Below are 16,381 nucleotides of genomic sequence, written 5' to 3'. Positions count from 1 at the left end.
TGAATAACATTAATTAGTATATATTAATGAAGGACATGCATTACTGTGTATTAATAATATGTCTTTATTATTAATTTACATTAGATATATCTTATTGTATGTATGTATTGAGAGTGAGAGAGACAGAGAGATCGAGGAGAGAGAGGGGTGGAGAGGAGAGAGATAGAGATATTGAGAGGGAGAGAGACGGAGGGAGGAAAGAGATAAGGAGGACAGAGAGGAGAGGGAGGAGAGGCAAATTACTGCCGATCGAAAACACCATAGGTATCACTGTCGATCAGTGGTTTCAACTGGTAGTGATCACTCCTTTCACTGTCGGTCCGATCGGCTGGCAGTAATAGTCGGAGACTATCACTGCCTGTTATCTACTATCGGCTCTAAAACCAGTAGTGAAGAAGGTTTTGTAGCCGACAGTACAACTATCACTACTTGTTATCCACTGTCGACTCTAAAATTAATAGTAAAGGAGATTTTGTAGTTGATAGTGATGTACTGTTACATAAGTAGTGACAGCTAATAAGTCACACGCAAGTTCCGATTGCAAATATGTTATGACTTCTCAATGGGTGCAAGCATGCAATGATCGGATTTGGACGGATGTTACAATCTTTTGTGCTAGAAGACGACGGCGCTGGGGCAACCGGTCTCTCTATATACTACAGTTTCGGGCACTGGAGCTGGGAACGGCCCACAGATAGGAAGATGCTTAATTTGTCTCCATGCAATGCAAGCCCCCAACGGCAGCCGTGGAGACGCCATGTTGATTTTATCGCTACCATCGCCCGTGGTGTGATGGCACGGAGGAGGAAGGGGGTGGGCTCACGCAGATGCAGGAGACTTGCCGTGCCCGTAGTACTCAGTTACATGCATCAATCAACTTACTCAAAAATCAAAACTTATAAAAAATATAAATAATTCACTTATACTTCGACATGTAGAAATAGACATGGAGAAAATGTCGATTACAAGAGACGGATGAGAAGTGCTTGTGGTGCAGGTGGAGACGATGGCGGCTGCACGTGTATGGAGCATGGCAATGCTATGGGTGTGAAGTTTAAACATGCATGTTGCATACGGCCAACTGTGCTCCTCATCAAACCTTCAGAAAATTATAGTTTATTTCTTCTTTTTCGGGCTGAACCCATTTACACTTTTGTAGTTTGACTGGATCAAGTGTAGAGCACTTTTACATTGCTCTATACTACTATTATACCTGTATATGAATAGTTGGGTGTACTGTAAAAGTTCTCTTGTCTATGGAACATCTTCTTCTTTTTTGCGTTGAAGTACAATCATCATTTGATCAGTTTTAGCGGTCGGATCATGGCGTTGTCCTCGTGATCCAGAATCTGCGAGTATCAAACAATCGATCATTCTCAGCACCTGTTGCTAAGTAATTAACAATGAACATTTGAGAAAGTAGCGCACAGTAATGATCAATTAGAGCACGTACGTGGCAATGGTAGACGTATCCTGGCTCGGCCGTGGCGTCGAACGGGTACGTCCTGCCGGTGTCGATCATCAGGAACTTCACCACGACCGTCGTCATGAACCCAGGCGGGATCTTCACCACGTTCTTCCACGTCCTCTCGTGCTCCGGCACGTCCACGGTCTCCCCCACGGCGTGCCGGCCCACGTCGCACCTGGCCGCGTCGTTGAGCCTCTCCATGCAGCGCGTGAACTCGTCCAGATCGACGAGGCCCCGGACGCGCACGGCCTGAAACGAGGCGAGGTGGAGGTGCAGCGGGTGGTTGTCCGGCGTGAGGTTGATCACCTCCCACACCTCCGTCGTGCCCGGCCGTGGCGTCTCCGTCGCCGGGTCCTCCAGCCGCTTCCCGTTGATGTACAGGTGCGTCGGGTTGCCCGTTATGGCGTCGTCGTACTCGTACAACACGATGTACCGTCTCTGCACTACCTCTTCCTCGGCGACCTTGACATACTCCAGCAGCCTCGCCGGCACCCTGGAGTAGTCCTGCACCTTCGCCGGCTCGACGACGAACTTCATCACCTTGCCGTTTAGGTGGTTCGGCGCGTCGCCGCCTGGGTATGGGTACGGTGCCGTGTTGACCAGCTCCGCCTCGGGCGTCGTGGAATCGGTGAAGTCGACGACGACGTCGAACGTCTCGGCCACGGAGTGTTGAGTTTACTCTTTCTGTTGCGTGTGTGTGTGCGTGTGTCTATCTTCAGCATGTAGTGAGGTGAGCGCGGCGCTTCCTTCGCGTCGTGCGCATGTGTGTGTGTGGGCGGGGCTTGGTCACCCGGCAATGTCGCCCACATCGCGTGGCTGTGGGATGGCGCAGCAGAAAGCGCGGGGCGTGGGAGGTACTGAAGAGTGCCAAGTCTTGCATGTAATCAAGGTCAATAAATAGAAGAAGAAGGAAAAAAGCAGCAGTTCGTTGCGCTGCACCAATTCTCTGTCCACTGAGTTCATCGTTCATCGAGCGTTCATCGAGTTCAGAGAGAGAGAGAGATAGTGAGCGTTCCAGCGAGTATTGATCCTGTGCAGTTTTCAACAACTGGTACCAGAGCTAGATTCCGTCGCTGGGATCGTCACCGAGCCATCACCGCCGCGTTCATGCCTCGCAACGCGTCAAGATCGCCGCGGCGTCGGCGATCGTGGTCGCCCTTCGGCGGCCGCTCAGGAGGGAGCGGCGGAAGGGACCGTGCACTGGTGCTTCACCGCACGGTCAAGGAAATCGGCAACGCGGGGTGGCCAATGTTGACGAAGACGAACTACACCGACTGGGCGGCGTTGATGCGCGTCATGCTGCAAGGGCGGCAGCTCTGGGAGGCGATCAACGTCGGCGCCGTCGACTACACCGACGACCGCAACGCACTCGAGGCGCTGTGCAAGGCGGTCCCGGAGGAGTTGAGGGGGAGCATCGCCAACAAGCCCACGGCCAAGGCGGCGTGGGAATCGCTCAAGACCCGGTACATCGGCGTCGACCGGGTGCGGAAGGCGAAGGCGAAGACACTGCGCCGCGAGTTCGACGGCATCACCTTCAAGGAAGGGGAGTCCATCGACGACTTCGCGAGCCGCATCACCAGGATCACCGATCAGCTCGCGATCCTCGGTGAGGAGCACGAGGAGGAGGAAATCGTGCGTAAGTTTCTGGAGGCTCTCCCTGATCGTTTTGAGCAGATTGCGGTGGCGATCGAGACGCTCCTCGATCTCGAGGATGTGTCTCTGGACGAGCTGGTTGGGCGACTCAAGGCGACGGAGGAGCGCCTGAACCGCTCAAAGGGGAGAGGTGGCGGCGCTGCCGGCAAGGAGATCGACGGCAAGCTGTACTTCACCGAGGAGCAGGTGATCGCCCGCCTCGCGTCGCGCCTCAACATCAACGCCGACGGGTCGGCGGCGCGCGACAAGGCGTCGTCTGGCCCTGGCAAGCGTCGCGACGTGGGCGGTCGCGGCAAGGAGCGCGGCAAGGAGACGCGCTCGGGACCGCCGAAAGGCGGCGGTGGTGGCGAGGATGACAACGCCTGCCACTACTGTGGTAATACTGGGCACTGGAAGCGGGAGTGCCGGAAGAAGAAGCGGGACGAGGAGAAGGCAGCTGCGGCGGCGGCTGCGAACCATCCACAAGCGAACCTGGCTCAGGCGGAACGGGAGATGCCTGCTCTGCACATGGCCGTGGTGACACCATCTGAAACGGTTAACCACGGTGGGCGGCGCACCGAGCACGTCTTCCTCAACGAGCACAAGGTTGTGGCGGAGCTGGACGGCGACGGCGAACGTGGGGAGATGCAATGGTATCTTGATACCGGCGCGTCAAACCACATGACCGGCGACGCGTCCGTCTTCTCCGAGTTGAACCCCGGCGTCCTCGGTTCTGTGAGGTTTGGGGATGGCTCGCTCGTGGAGATCGCTGGGCGCGGCACGGTGCTGTTCGCATCCAAGGACGGCGGACACCGAGCCTTCCACGACGTCTACCACATTCCTCGACTCCAGAGCAGCATCCTCAGCATCGGGCAACTTGACGAGCACGGCTGCAAGATCGAGATCGAAGAAGGGGTCCTCCGTATGTGGGACCGGGTGTCTCGTGAGCTGCTCGCCAAGGTAAAGCGTACACCTAATCGCTTGTACATTCTGCCATTGGAGCCGACGCCGCCAGTGTGCCTGGCCGCCATGTACGGCGACGCGGAGTGGAAGTGGCATGCCCGGTTCGGGCATCTGGGCTTTCAGGCGCTGAGGAAGATGGGGCGCGAGGGCATGGTGCGAGGCCTGCCGCAGATCGAGCACGTCGAGCACGTCTGCGACGCCTGCCTGGCCGGGAAGCAGCGTCGAGCGTCGTTCCCGCAGGAGGCGAACTACCGCGCCGCCAAGCCTTTGGAGCTGATCCACGGGGACCTCTGCGGCCCCGTCACGCCTGCAACACCCGGCGGCAAGCGGTACCTGATGCTGGTCGTCGACGACATGTCGCGGTACATGTGGGCGGTTCTACTCGCCAACAAATCCGACGCCGAGGACGCGTTCCGCAAACTGCGCGCCGGCGTCGAGGTGGAATCCGGGCGGAAGATCAAGGCGTTCCGCACCGATCGTGGGGGGGAGTTCACGTCGGTGAGCTTCCTCGAATACTGCTCCGAGCGCGGGATCAAGCGGCACCTCACCGCGCCGTATTCTCCCCAACAGAACGGCGTGGTGGAGCGCCGGAATCAGACCGTGCTCGCCATGGCACGGAGCATGATGAAGGCCAAGGCGGTTCCGGCGTGGCTGTGGGGAGAGGCTGTGATGACGGCCGTCTTCCTGCTCAATCGCGCCCCGACAAGAAGCTTGGTGGGGCGCACGCCGTATGAGGCCTGGTACGGCCAGAAGCCGGCTGTCCACTTCCTGCGTGTCTTCGGTTGTGTGGCGCATGTGAAGGTCACCAAGCCGAATGCGGGGAAGCTCGACGACCGGAGTGTGAGGATGGTGATGATCGGCTACGAGCCTGGGTCGAAGGCATATCGGGTGTTCGACCCCGTCGGCAACCGGGTGCACGTCACACGCGATGCCGTGTTTGAGGAGGACGCGGCCTGGGACTGGAGCGCAGCCGACAATAGTGGTGGCACGGAGGGTGTCACCTACAGCGCTGGCCAGGACACGCTCGTGGTGGAGGATGACTGGGCTGAAGGGGAGACTGGAGGGCATGCTGGCGCCTTCCCAGACGGCCAGGCTCCAATGTCGCCCTTAACGGGAGGGGCGGCTGAAGGCGCGACGCACACGCCACCGCCTGGAGACACGCACTCGGCGCATCAAGTTGCGTCTTCGTCGTCATCGAGCTCTGCGGCATCATCACCAGCTGCATCGTCACCGCGCGCACCGCGAGTACAAGGCGGGCCCGTTCCGTGGCAAGGTGAGCTGGCGAAGAGGGGTACTGTGCCGGTGCAGTTCGTGTCCCCTACGACAGGTGCACTGGAGGCGTTGGACGCAGACGATGATGAAGAGGCCGCGCACCGGTTCAGAGTCGTCGACAACCTTCTGTACGACGACGACGACTTGGTGGCGGACGGCGATCTGCTCCTCGCCACGGACGCGGAGCCGTCCACGTTTGACGAGGTGGCAGGACATGAGGAGTGGAAGCGGGCCATGTCGGAGGAGCTCAAGTCCATCAACGAAAACAAGACTTGGACGCTCACCGACGCGCCTCCAGGAGTGAAACCCATCGGCCTCAAATGGGTTTTCAAGATCAAGCGCGACGCTGACGGCAACATCACCAGGCACAAGGCGCGTCTGGTGGCGAAGGGCTATGTGCAGCGCGCCGGCGTCGACTTTGATGAGGTGTTTGCGCCGGTGGCGCGCATGGAATCCGTGCGGTTCCTCCTCGCCATCGCCGCGCACTACGGGTGGACGGTGCACCACCTCGATGTGAAGTCAGCATTTCTCAATGGAGACCTGGCGGAGGAGGTGTACGTCGAGCAACCGCCGGGTTATGCAATCCGAGGGAAGGAGCGCAAGGTGTACAGGCTCCACAAGGCGCTGTACGGGCTTCGGCAAGCGCCCCGGGCTTGGAATGCGAAGTTGGACAGCTCACTGCGGTCTCTTGGGTTCAGGTGCAGTGAAGCTGAGCACGCGGTGTACGTGCGGGGTTCCGGCGGAAACCTGCTGCTCGTCGGAGTGTATGTCGATGACCTCGTCGTGGTTGGAGCGGACCCGACGGAGGTCGATCGTTTCAAGAAGGAGATGGCCCGGCTCTTCAGCATGAGCGATCTCGGATCGCTGCACTACTACCTCGGCATCGAGGTTCGTCAGGGCGCCAAAGGCATCACGCTGTGCCAAGGTGCCTATGCGGACAAGATCATCGAGAAGGCCGGGCTCACGGGGTGCAATCCTTGCAGCACTCCGATGGAGCCACGACTCAAGCTGAGCAAGACGAGCTCGAACCCTCCAGTGGACAAGACCCTGTACCGCAGCGTCGTCGGGAGTCTGAGGTACTTGGTCCATACACGTCCTGATATAGCATTCGCAGTTGGTTATGTAAGTCGCTTCATGGAGGCGCCCACTACCGAGCACTGGAGTGCTGTCAAGCACCTGCTGAGGTACATCGCCGGGACGAGGTCCTACGGCTGTGTTTACCGGCGGGGGGAAGGAGCTCTGGAACTGATCGGGTTCAGTGATGCTGATCACGCCGGGGATACCGACGACCGGAAAAGCACTTCCGGGGTGTTCTTCTTCCTCGGCCAGAACCCGGTTAGCTGGCAATCGCAGAAGCAACGCGTGGTGGCGTTGTCATCGTGCGAGGCGGAGTACATCGCCGGCGCTACCGCGGCGTGTCAGGGAGTGTGGCTGTCGCGCCTGCTCGCTGATTTGGTGAACGCCAAGGTCATCGCGCCACTGCTCTACATCGACAACAAGTCAGCATTGGCACTGGCTAAGAATCCGGTGCTCCATGAGAGGAGCAAACACATTGACGTCCGGTTCCATTTCATCCGTGACTGCATCAGCTCCGGCGTCATCGAAACGGACTACATCAGGACTGGTGACCAGCTGGCGGACCTGCTCACCAAGCCGCTACCGCGCGAACGTCTTCTGGAACTGCGTGGTCGGAGTGGCGTTGTCAAGATCAGTCCGGCGCAACAGAATTAGGGGGGAGTGTGTTGAGTTTACTCTTTCTGTTGCGTGTGTGTGTGCGTGTGTCTATCTTCAGCATGTAGTGAGGTGAGCGCGGCGCTTCCTTCGCGTCGTGCGCATGTGTGTGTGTGGGCGGGGCTTGGTCACCCGGCAATGTCGCCCACATCGCGTGGCTGTGGGATGGCGCAGCAGAAAGCGCGGGGCGTGGGAGGTACTGAAGAGTGCCAAGTCTTGCATGTAATCAAGGTCAATAAATAGAAGAAGAAGGAAAAAAGCAGCAGTTCGTTGCGCTGCACCAATTCTCTGTCCACTGAGTTCATCGTTCATCGAGCGTTCATCGAGTTCAGAGAGAGAGAGAGATAGTGAGCGTTCCAGCGAGTATTGATCCTGTGCAGTTTTCAACACGGAGACGAGGAGGTGGGTCACGACGGCCGGCTGGGACAGGTAGCTGGTGTCGGAGCCGACGACGTGGAACGGGAGGCCGTTGGTCAGCGAGAGGTTGAAGTAGCGTGCATTGCTGGTGTTGATGACGCGGAAGCGGTAGCGGCGGCGCGCGACGAGAAGGAACGGCCAGGCCTTGCCGTTGACGGTGATGGCCTCGCCGAAGTACTCGGGCTGCCACTGAGGGTGGATGCTCGGGTTGTCGCCGGTGGAGTTCATGTAGAGCGAGCCGTCGGCGTAGAAGCTGCGGTCGGCGAGCATGAGCACCTGGTCGAACCCGTCGCCGCAGGGGAGGCCGAGCGGCTGCTCCACTGCCGGATTGCGGATGACATAGGCGCCAAGGAGGCCGGCGAGGAGGTTGGCGCGGGTGAGGCCGAGCGCGTGGTCGTGGTACCAGAGGACGCCGGGCGACTGCACGTTGGGGTACGCGTACGTCGGCGTCGTCCAAGTGGGGCCCCTCTCACGGAAGCCGGCGGTGAACCAGGCGTTGGCATTGCCGTCTGACTGCGGCGGGTGGACGCCGCCGTGGAGGTGGACGACGGTGGGGACGCCGCCGTGGTGGGGGATGGCGGTGGGCACGGTGGGGTCCCACGGGAGGATGTGGCGGTCGGGGAGGTGGTTGTCCCACGTCACCCACAGCGGGACACCCTGCACGGCCTCGATGGTGGGTCCGGGGAAGCTGGCGGTCTCCGCCGACGTTCCGAACACGAACACGGTGGTCGCCGGCAGGTCTCTGTGGAATTTCTGCATTACATATGCACACACAAATACACGGATGAATTTTGCACACACAAATATACAAATCAATTTCGCGGGAAACGGCTCAGATTTCCCTAGAATTAATTCTCACGAGAATTCCTCGTTCCTCAGGCAGAGAATTTGTTAGGGTGTTAGTATAGCGTGCGTCATATGCTTACTGACGCACAGTGCGTCACTTTAACACTTAACCATCACTTCAGAGTTCAGACACAGGTGCGTACCCATTTTTTCTGGTACATCCCGATGGTGAGGTGAATCGGCGTCGGCCGGCCGTATTTGATGGAGTAGCCGAAGATCTTCCGCATCTGAGGGAGCTTGTCGACGTACATTTCCAGCGACCCTGCCACCTTCTCAAGGGTGTCCTCCGACACCGGCGGCGGCGGTGGCACTGGTGTCCTGAACCCCGCGGCGACGCCGACGATCAGGAGAAGAACGGCTAGCTCAGCTCTCGCGAACATTTCAGCCGCCCTGTTGCTTGCTTCCTCTGCATCCAACGCGATGCGAGAGCCAAGATGAAAGGATTAATTAATAAAGATCGATAGATCAGAAAGGGGATATATGTATATACTATTTTTATATGTCAGTAATAAGGTATTATCACAATTTGCTAAAAAAATTCTTGGTTCCTTTGCAATTTTTTCATGTAATATAGAGAGAGAGAAAGAGAGCGCACAAGGACTAGGTCGTGCAGCTCATGATTTGAGTTCGGTTAGTGCTACGTCCGTGTGCGGAGCGGTAGTTGGGAAGACTTTGAGACGAGCACTAGCTTTGCCGGTATTGGCGAACATGCATGCATGCATAGATATATCCAGATCATGTACTGCTCCATATATGTATATATGCCTATGTGGAGCTTCCACTACGCTAAGTAAGGTAATGGCCGCGTGCCATGCTTATGTAATGCTGGCACTAGCTAGCGTTCTAGTGCGTAGTCAAAACCACGTACAAATTAAATGAGACTTGCTATGGGTAATAATCAAATCATATTTAATTGGAGAATTTGGATTATCCTTGCTCTGGAAAAAGCAAAACGTGAATGATCTAGTCAAGCGCACTATCTGCATATAATACGCAAATATGGGCTAAAGTCAATTTCCAATAGGTATAGACATACTAGTTATCTCGTTCATCTATTCTTTCTATCTGATATCTATTCATCTATTAATTTTTTATCTATATTATATTTTTTATCTATTTTTATATGAATCTCAATATAAATAAACGATATTGATAATCTATATGTCTGTAAAGGCTATTGAAATTTTCCCTTTCGGATAATGATAGCATATATACATAGGATACACCTACTACTTGAGCCGTCTAGATTAGAACCGACAATCAATATTGATTTGTGCATATGTGCATCAAAATACTCTTGTACACCTAATATTTCCTCTAGGTTGAACATGAGGCACCATAATATATATATATATATATATATATATATATATATATATATATATATATATACATGTATATATACATATGTATGTATGTATCTATATATGTGTATTGCGTTGGAAAATAGTCCAAGACAACTGAACAATTGAAAGATGCATTCATCTATGTGAGAAAATGAAATCAAACTGCAAATATTATTGGTAGATAGATGGGCAACAAACCAGCGATGATCAGAAGATGATGGATTGGGGTGCTTGGAGGCAGGAGGAGGCCGAGTGTTGGTTTAGCTGGCATGGAACAAGCTATAGGGGTGCCCGCCCCATATAAAGACCATGAAGCAAGACACCGACTAGTGGGTCCCAACAGCTATCCAGGCCCCGTATTTTTTTTCCCCCCCTTTTCTGTGTACTGGGATTGCGTTGCTGCCTAAGCAATTCAAGGGAAGTCTAGCCGGCAACCAAATGGATCCGGTCCTTGCACGATAACGACGCGTAGGTTCAGTAGCAGCTTGCCTGAGACTTTGACAGCAAAAATAATCAAAGCAGTCACGATTCTAGTGCATTAGCAAGACAAATATTGATCACCCTGATACATATATATATATATATATATATATATATATATATATATATATATATATATATATTGTCTATTCTACTCCCTGCGCTAAAAATAGCTATTTAACACCCTGGCCGCGCGCGCCCTCCGACCCTGGTCTCCTGAACCACCCCGCCAACCAGACACCCAGCCCGCAACCGTAGTTCATTTGTTATTGTAACCGTATATCTGTTCATTATTTTACGATTGGACGTTACCATTAAATGCATTGTTTCCTATAAGTAAATTCTTATTCATTACGACCGTACATATGTAACCTCCCCACTAACCAACACGTTGCTCCCCAGCCTAACCTGCAACCGTAATGTATTAGTTATTGTAACCTTATATAGGTTCATTTTTTTACCGCTAGATGTTACCACCACCCGCAACTGTAAAAAACACAAAGACGCTCCCCGCAACCGTAAAATCTCGACCACCGTGAATAAAAAAACGAAACCACCCCCTCTTTCCTCCTATTTCATTCCAGTTTCCATCCCATGTCTCTCTCCTATCCAACTCTCTCTCATATCCAATGCTCAAATCTTGATCTAGATCGGCGGCAGCGGCAGTGACGATGGATGCCAAGAAGGCCATGATGCACGCAGATGTGGATGTTGGATGCACCGGTGGCAGCCCCCATGGGAGGTCGCATCTAGCCTCCCTCCCTCGTCAAGTGTTGCCCGCGCGTAGGGGAGTGGCGGGCACGACAAGATTGGGCATGAGGCGTCTTCCTCTTCCTCCAACTAGTAGGACAAGCACCGCGCAGGCCCTGCTGGCCACCCTCATGATGCGAAGCACCGGCAAACGTCCTTGATCAGGTAGCCATCAGTGCGGATCTGACTTCTGAGTGAAGGGCGTGGATATGAGTTGAAGTGGCTCGCCCATGTAATGGATCTGAGCAGATGTGACTAATTAGGTCTATTGTTTTTGTTGGTTTTCTGTAAATCGGGCATGGTTTCTTGATCGATACATTACATGTAGTTGTTGGCTAGATTAGTCAATTTTGGGCTTCTTCAATGGAGCAGATTCTAATGTTGTATTTTATCTCTGTTTTGATCTATGCAGTAACTGCAAATGTATAATCCAGTAGGTCGGATCTTCTCGGCACAATCCCCAGCACTGCAGGCTTTGTTACACATCTATCCTCCTCTCCTCCTCAGGCAGACATGGTGACAGGGACACCCACGGCAAGGGTGATGACGGCGGCAACAACGTACTACAGTCATCCATAAAGATATTAGTGTAGAATTTAGTAGTGCTGACTGTAGAATCCAATACATGTACTAATATCATCTATTAGTAGGTATTGTGTAATATTCATTATTATTACAATACAAAATTTAGTAGTACAATTCCTAAAATCATGTATTTGAAGGAACATAATTAAGTGCAGGAACTATGCAATATTTCACTGTTATGCGACATGGATAACATTCTTTGTTTCAAGTAGTATGTTCTCTGATGTAACCATAAAAGGCTTGTCATTATACGGCTTGCAATACGGAATTCTACGGTTAAAGTCAATAGAGTTTACGGTTACGAATACTGGGTTTTCACGGTTGCGAGCTCATCATACTGTGTTTTACGGTTGCAAGGTGCTCGCCAGAACTCAATACGTTAAAAATCAGGGACCAACACTGTGTTTTTACAGTTACGAATATCAATTTTACGGTTGCGAATGATAATTTTACGGTTGCGGGTGATCGCTGGAGCCTTGCTACGATCGGGGCGCGGGAAGGCCGGGGCGTTAAATAACTATTCTTAGCGCAGCGCTAAGAATAGCAGCGTATATATATATATATATATATATATATATAAGCATCTATTTTCCGTCTAAGCGTAACAGTAAATTACGTTGTGTCATTCTTAGTTATTGCAGTTACGACGTCACATGTAGGTGAGTTATGATCACATGATAAAAAATATATAATTATGAGAAGTATTATAGTTTACTGCTGCGTCACCCTCATTACGACTAAGAAAATAGTCAGTTATGATTATGACAACACAGATAGTTGAGTTACGATTATGTGACAAAAAAGTCAGTTACGATAGCAACTATACTGCTTTTTTATCGTAACTGGGGTGTACGTAGAGGTGACCCAGTTGTGATCACAGTTACGACTAAAATTTTTTTTAGTCAATTACAAATGTACAGATAGTTGAGTTACGATCATATAACAAAAAGTCAGTTACAATAACAATTATACTGTTTTTAAATCGTAACTGGAGGTGTACATAGATGTGACCCAGTTACGATTACATGACAAAAAAGTACATAATTATAACTAGATAAGATACCTAATTACGATCATATATGTTGTTAGTAACTGACATATCTTGTGAGTCGTAACTATACTGTTTTTTATCGTAGTTGCGGGGTGACACAGCAGTGAACTACAGCGCGCTAGGCACATAATAGATATACCGTGTGTATGTGTGTGTATATGTATATATATATATATATATATATATATATATATATATATATATATATATATATATATATAGAGTCTCCTCGCAAAAAATATATATTATAGTCCATGGCCTCCGTCTCCGGTCGAACGGAGGGGCGGCTTTGCGCGTGGTATCGTACGTCTATCATACATGCATGCGTGTGGCACGACGTTGCTTGTGTCAGAATTTTTCAAGCAATGCATGGGCTAGGGACTCTAAATTTATTTTGGGGAAGATTTGGTTGTGATGCCAATCAAGCTCGATAGTTTAAAAAATTAAGGAAAAATATGTGCTATCTGACAAGTCGTGGTACGCATGTTTGGCTCCAAAGATAAGTGCATCAGTGAAAGCAAACGATCGAGATCGAATACTTGCCGACGGAATTTGAGTTGGAGTTTCTTCCAACGATGCTGCTTGCACATTTCAGAGAGCTAGCTAGGTCGGAAATTAAGCGTGCATCGAACCAAGGAGAGCAAGGTGAGAGCACCAGGGACACCTATGCATCATATCCAATCTTTTTGACCAATGTGATCGATGTAGATGCGAGCTTAAGCCGACATGAATGGAAAGATATATGTACTACGAGTCACGGACATATTCAACTTGAATACAGCGGACAGAGACCCTCGTGTCGCTCCACAGAGGTGACTCGAGGGGCGAAACGCCACGCTGTCCGAGCCCGTAGCACTGCTCCGCCTCCCCGTGCCGTTCGTGTTTTTCTCTCCTCCCATCCTTTTTTTTCCTCCCCTCCTCTTCAACGTTTTTTTGTTGTTCCCGGTCAGATCTGTCGGCAGCTCGCCGGATCCGAGTGCATCCCGATCAAATCCATTAGCTCTGTGCTCGGATCTAGTGGTGGCAGGCCACCCCCGCCTGACATGTTGTTTGCGCCACCGTCGCCCAGTGGTGAACGTCGCGGCGTTGTGCGCCTGCTAGTGCAGCATGGCGGGTTGAGGGTGCTTCATCAGGGCCTGCCCCGAGCCCAGCTCCTCGAGCTGCAACGCGGCTAGCCCCAAGGCCACGTGTGCGCCATTCTGCCGTTCACTGTGCGTGGTGATGACGTGCTCGATGGGCTCGATGGGCGCTCCATTTGCTGTTTGGGCCTCCTGCTACCGCACAGGCGGGTGTGTGTCAGCGTTGGGGGCCGCAGATGCCATGGCCTTCTCCTTGCGCGCGCCCAGTGGCCGCACCAGTACACGGCTGATGTGCTATTGCACCTCGACGGTCTTTGTCGGTGGTATGCCGTGCTCCTGAATGGTCGCTTGCTGCTGCTATTGTGCTAGCCATCGCGTGTTAGGCGCCACGTGCGTTTCCTGTTGTTGGTGCTGCTAGGCGTCTTGCTGCTGGGTGCCACGGTCGTCCAGCCTCCCTTGCCACCGTGGGCTGCTCGTGTGTCTGTCGCCATCGTGGAGACGTTGTCGTGGTGCTGCTCGCCCATGTGACCGGCTCCTGGCTTTTGCGTTTCTCCTCCCCTTGCCCAGTTTCCTCCTCTTCTGCAGGTTGGGCCCGTGGGGAGTTTCATGATGCTGGGATGGCCGTGGGATAACACGGTTGCGAGGAGGTGGCGTCCGGCGGTGGTGGCATAAGGTCGTTCCTGGCTCTTGGCATTTGCGTTGCTCCTTCTCTTGCCCGGCCTCCTCCTCTTCTGTAGGTTAGGCCTGTGGGGAGCTTCGTGTCACTGGGCTATCCGGAGGATGGCATGGTTGCAGGGTGGTGGCGATGCTGCTGCTTTGGTCTTTGGCCTTGTGCGGATGGGTCGTTCGCGAGGGGTGGGAGATGGGAATTGCTGGTGAAAGCTTTGCCTGGTCTTTGGCCAGCATCGACGATGGCGATGCCCTCAGGCGTCGTTCTGCTCCTTGGAGGCGTTGTCATGACGTTTGCCCGCTTCCCTCCACTGGAGTCTTTGGGTGAAAACTTGGTTCGGGCAACTAGATGGGTGACGGCGGTGACTCAACATCGCGTCCTCCTTGGCGGCGTCGCTATGGAGATCCAATTTCTCACGCCACGGTGGTTGTCGGCTTTGTGGCGGTGTGGTCGGGTTCGGCTTTGGCTCTGTCTGCTCTTTGGATTTCCGACTTCTTCCATAGGTTCTACTCTTATGTCGCGACAGATCTTCATTGGTTTTGACACTTCTCGATAGCATTTTGTCCCAATGCGTGCTCCTCCAAAGTGACGCGCTGCTAACTCATGTGACAGACAGGTGCGACGTGGGAGTATGGCTCCGTTGACCGGGTTGTGTTGTAGCAGTGTGAGAGCGGAGCTCCACTGACTGAGTTGTGGTAGCGTGAGAGCAGAGTTCCACCGATCGAGTTGTGAGGAAGTATGTCGCTTGTTTGGTTAGCGCGTAAGTTAAGTTTGGTTGGACTTGTATGTTTATCTGGTTGTGCTTTCTGCTGTTGGCATCTGTCTCAAGTTGAGATCGTATTGTCGTCTCAGAGTTGTCTGCCGGTTTCCTTCAAAACTAAACAATTGTAAGATTTTCGGATCCAATTTCCTTTATAAACTAAACAAATTTTCTTCTTCTATAAAAAAATCAGCAATACACTCACCGGAAAGAAAACTACAAGTCACTAGATAGCAAGCACTGCCCATCCAATTGAACTCTCGCAACTTCTCGAGGAAATTAGGGCCTGTTTGGTTACCCGTATGTCCTCAGCGTGACTCGTATTAGTCATGTAGGCTGAGTTGAGACATACTGGAGAGATGCAGTAGGGTCTGTTTGTTTGGCTGCACGTGCTCAGTCTGACTAAGAAGAGATTGTGTTTAGTTGCCTACATGAGTATATGTTACAATATAAAGGAACTCACTTTTTTACCAAATAACTTTGGGTTGAAAATATTTTTATAAATTAATACATCACATGATAAGAATATTATTGATTTTTTATGATTTTTGGAGAATTTTAATTAAATATTAACTTGTGCTTTTTAGATCAGACTAATTAAAATAGGTTGCTAGTGAGCTCTAGTTCGCTTATGAAAATATTTAGAATTTTTGAACCACTCCATACCCTTAAATAAAATCAAGAGTTAAATAAAAAAAATTCATATATACAGTAAATTTGCACCGTTTCCGAGCAGGCCCGGCGGATACGATCGACCGCGTATGTGCGAAACCAGGCTGGTGCGATGCTCTTGCATGGGCGGATGCAGGTGCGAGCAAACGATCCAGCCAACCAAACATCCATCTCACGACTGTGATTGCATGCGTCGGTGCTTGGACGAGCGGAGCCGAGTAACCGAACACGCTCTAAGACTTCAATGATGTTCAGTATTCGCTGCTTCTCGAGCTAGCACCGGGCTGGACGAAATGTGGGGTCACGTCGTTGGCGTTCTGCCTCCCCCAGATAGGTAGAGTTTAGGGATAAGCTAAGGCTTCCCCAGCCGACAAAGCTGCACCTTGAACTAGTTGTTGCTCACATACTTCGACTAAAATAAAGTATGTACCAAGATCACAGGATAGTCAAAACAGATATAAAAACTACAGAAAACTGTTCACCAAGAGCATCCTAAGCATTTTAAAAATCTTCAACCCAAACACCTGGTGGGAGGCAATTACAGAGGATGTGGTCACAAGTTAAATCACAGGATGAGGAATTAGTCATCGCCCACGTTCAAGTAACACAAACAAAAGTGAACGGGGCAACAGCTGTTCAAACATTAGAGTATGAAAAAC

The 16,381-nt window shown here is 52.0% G+C and overlaps 1 protein-coding gene across 1 annotated transcript; it reads right to left on the bottom strand.

Annotated features, from left to right (window-relative positions):
* Positions 1-1,266: 1,266 nt before the first annotated feature.
* LOC133895683 (multicopper oxidase LPR1 homolog 1-like) lies at positions 1,267-9,927 on the bottom strand. The gene is given in 5 exon segments (XM_062336157.1): positions 1,267-1,349; positions 1,454-2,146; positions 7,457-8,236; positions 8,473-8,735; positions 9,874-9,927. Coding segments are annotated over 4 exon segments (1,764 nt in total). The 5' UTR covers positions 8,710-8,735; positions 9,874-9,927; the 3' UTR covers positions 1,267-1,295.
* Between the last annotated feature and the right edge of the window lie 6,454 nt (positions 9,928-16,381).

Source organism: Phragmites australis, chromosome 2 (genome assembly GCF_958298935.1).
Source record: "Phragmites australis chromosome 2, lpPhrAust1.1, whole genome shotgun sequence".
NCBI classification, from domain to species: Eukaryota; Viridiplantae; Streptophyta; class Magnoliopsida; order Poales; family Poaceae; genus Phragmites; species Phragmites australis.
Note: the sequence above shows the minus strand (reverse complement) of the source record. Positions and strands in the feature narration are given on the sequence as shown.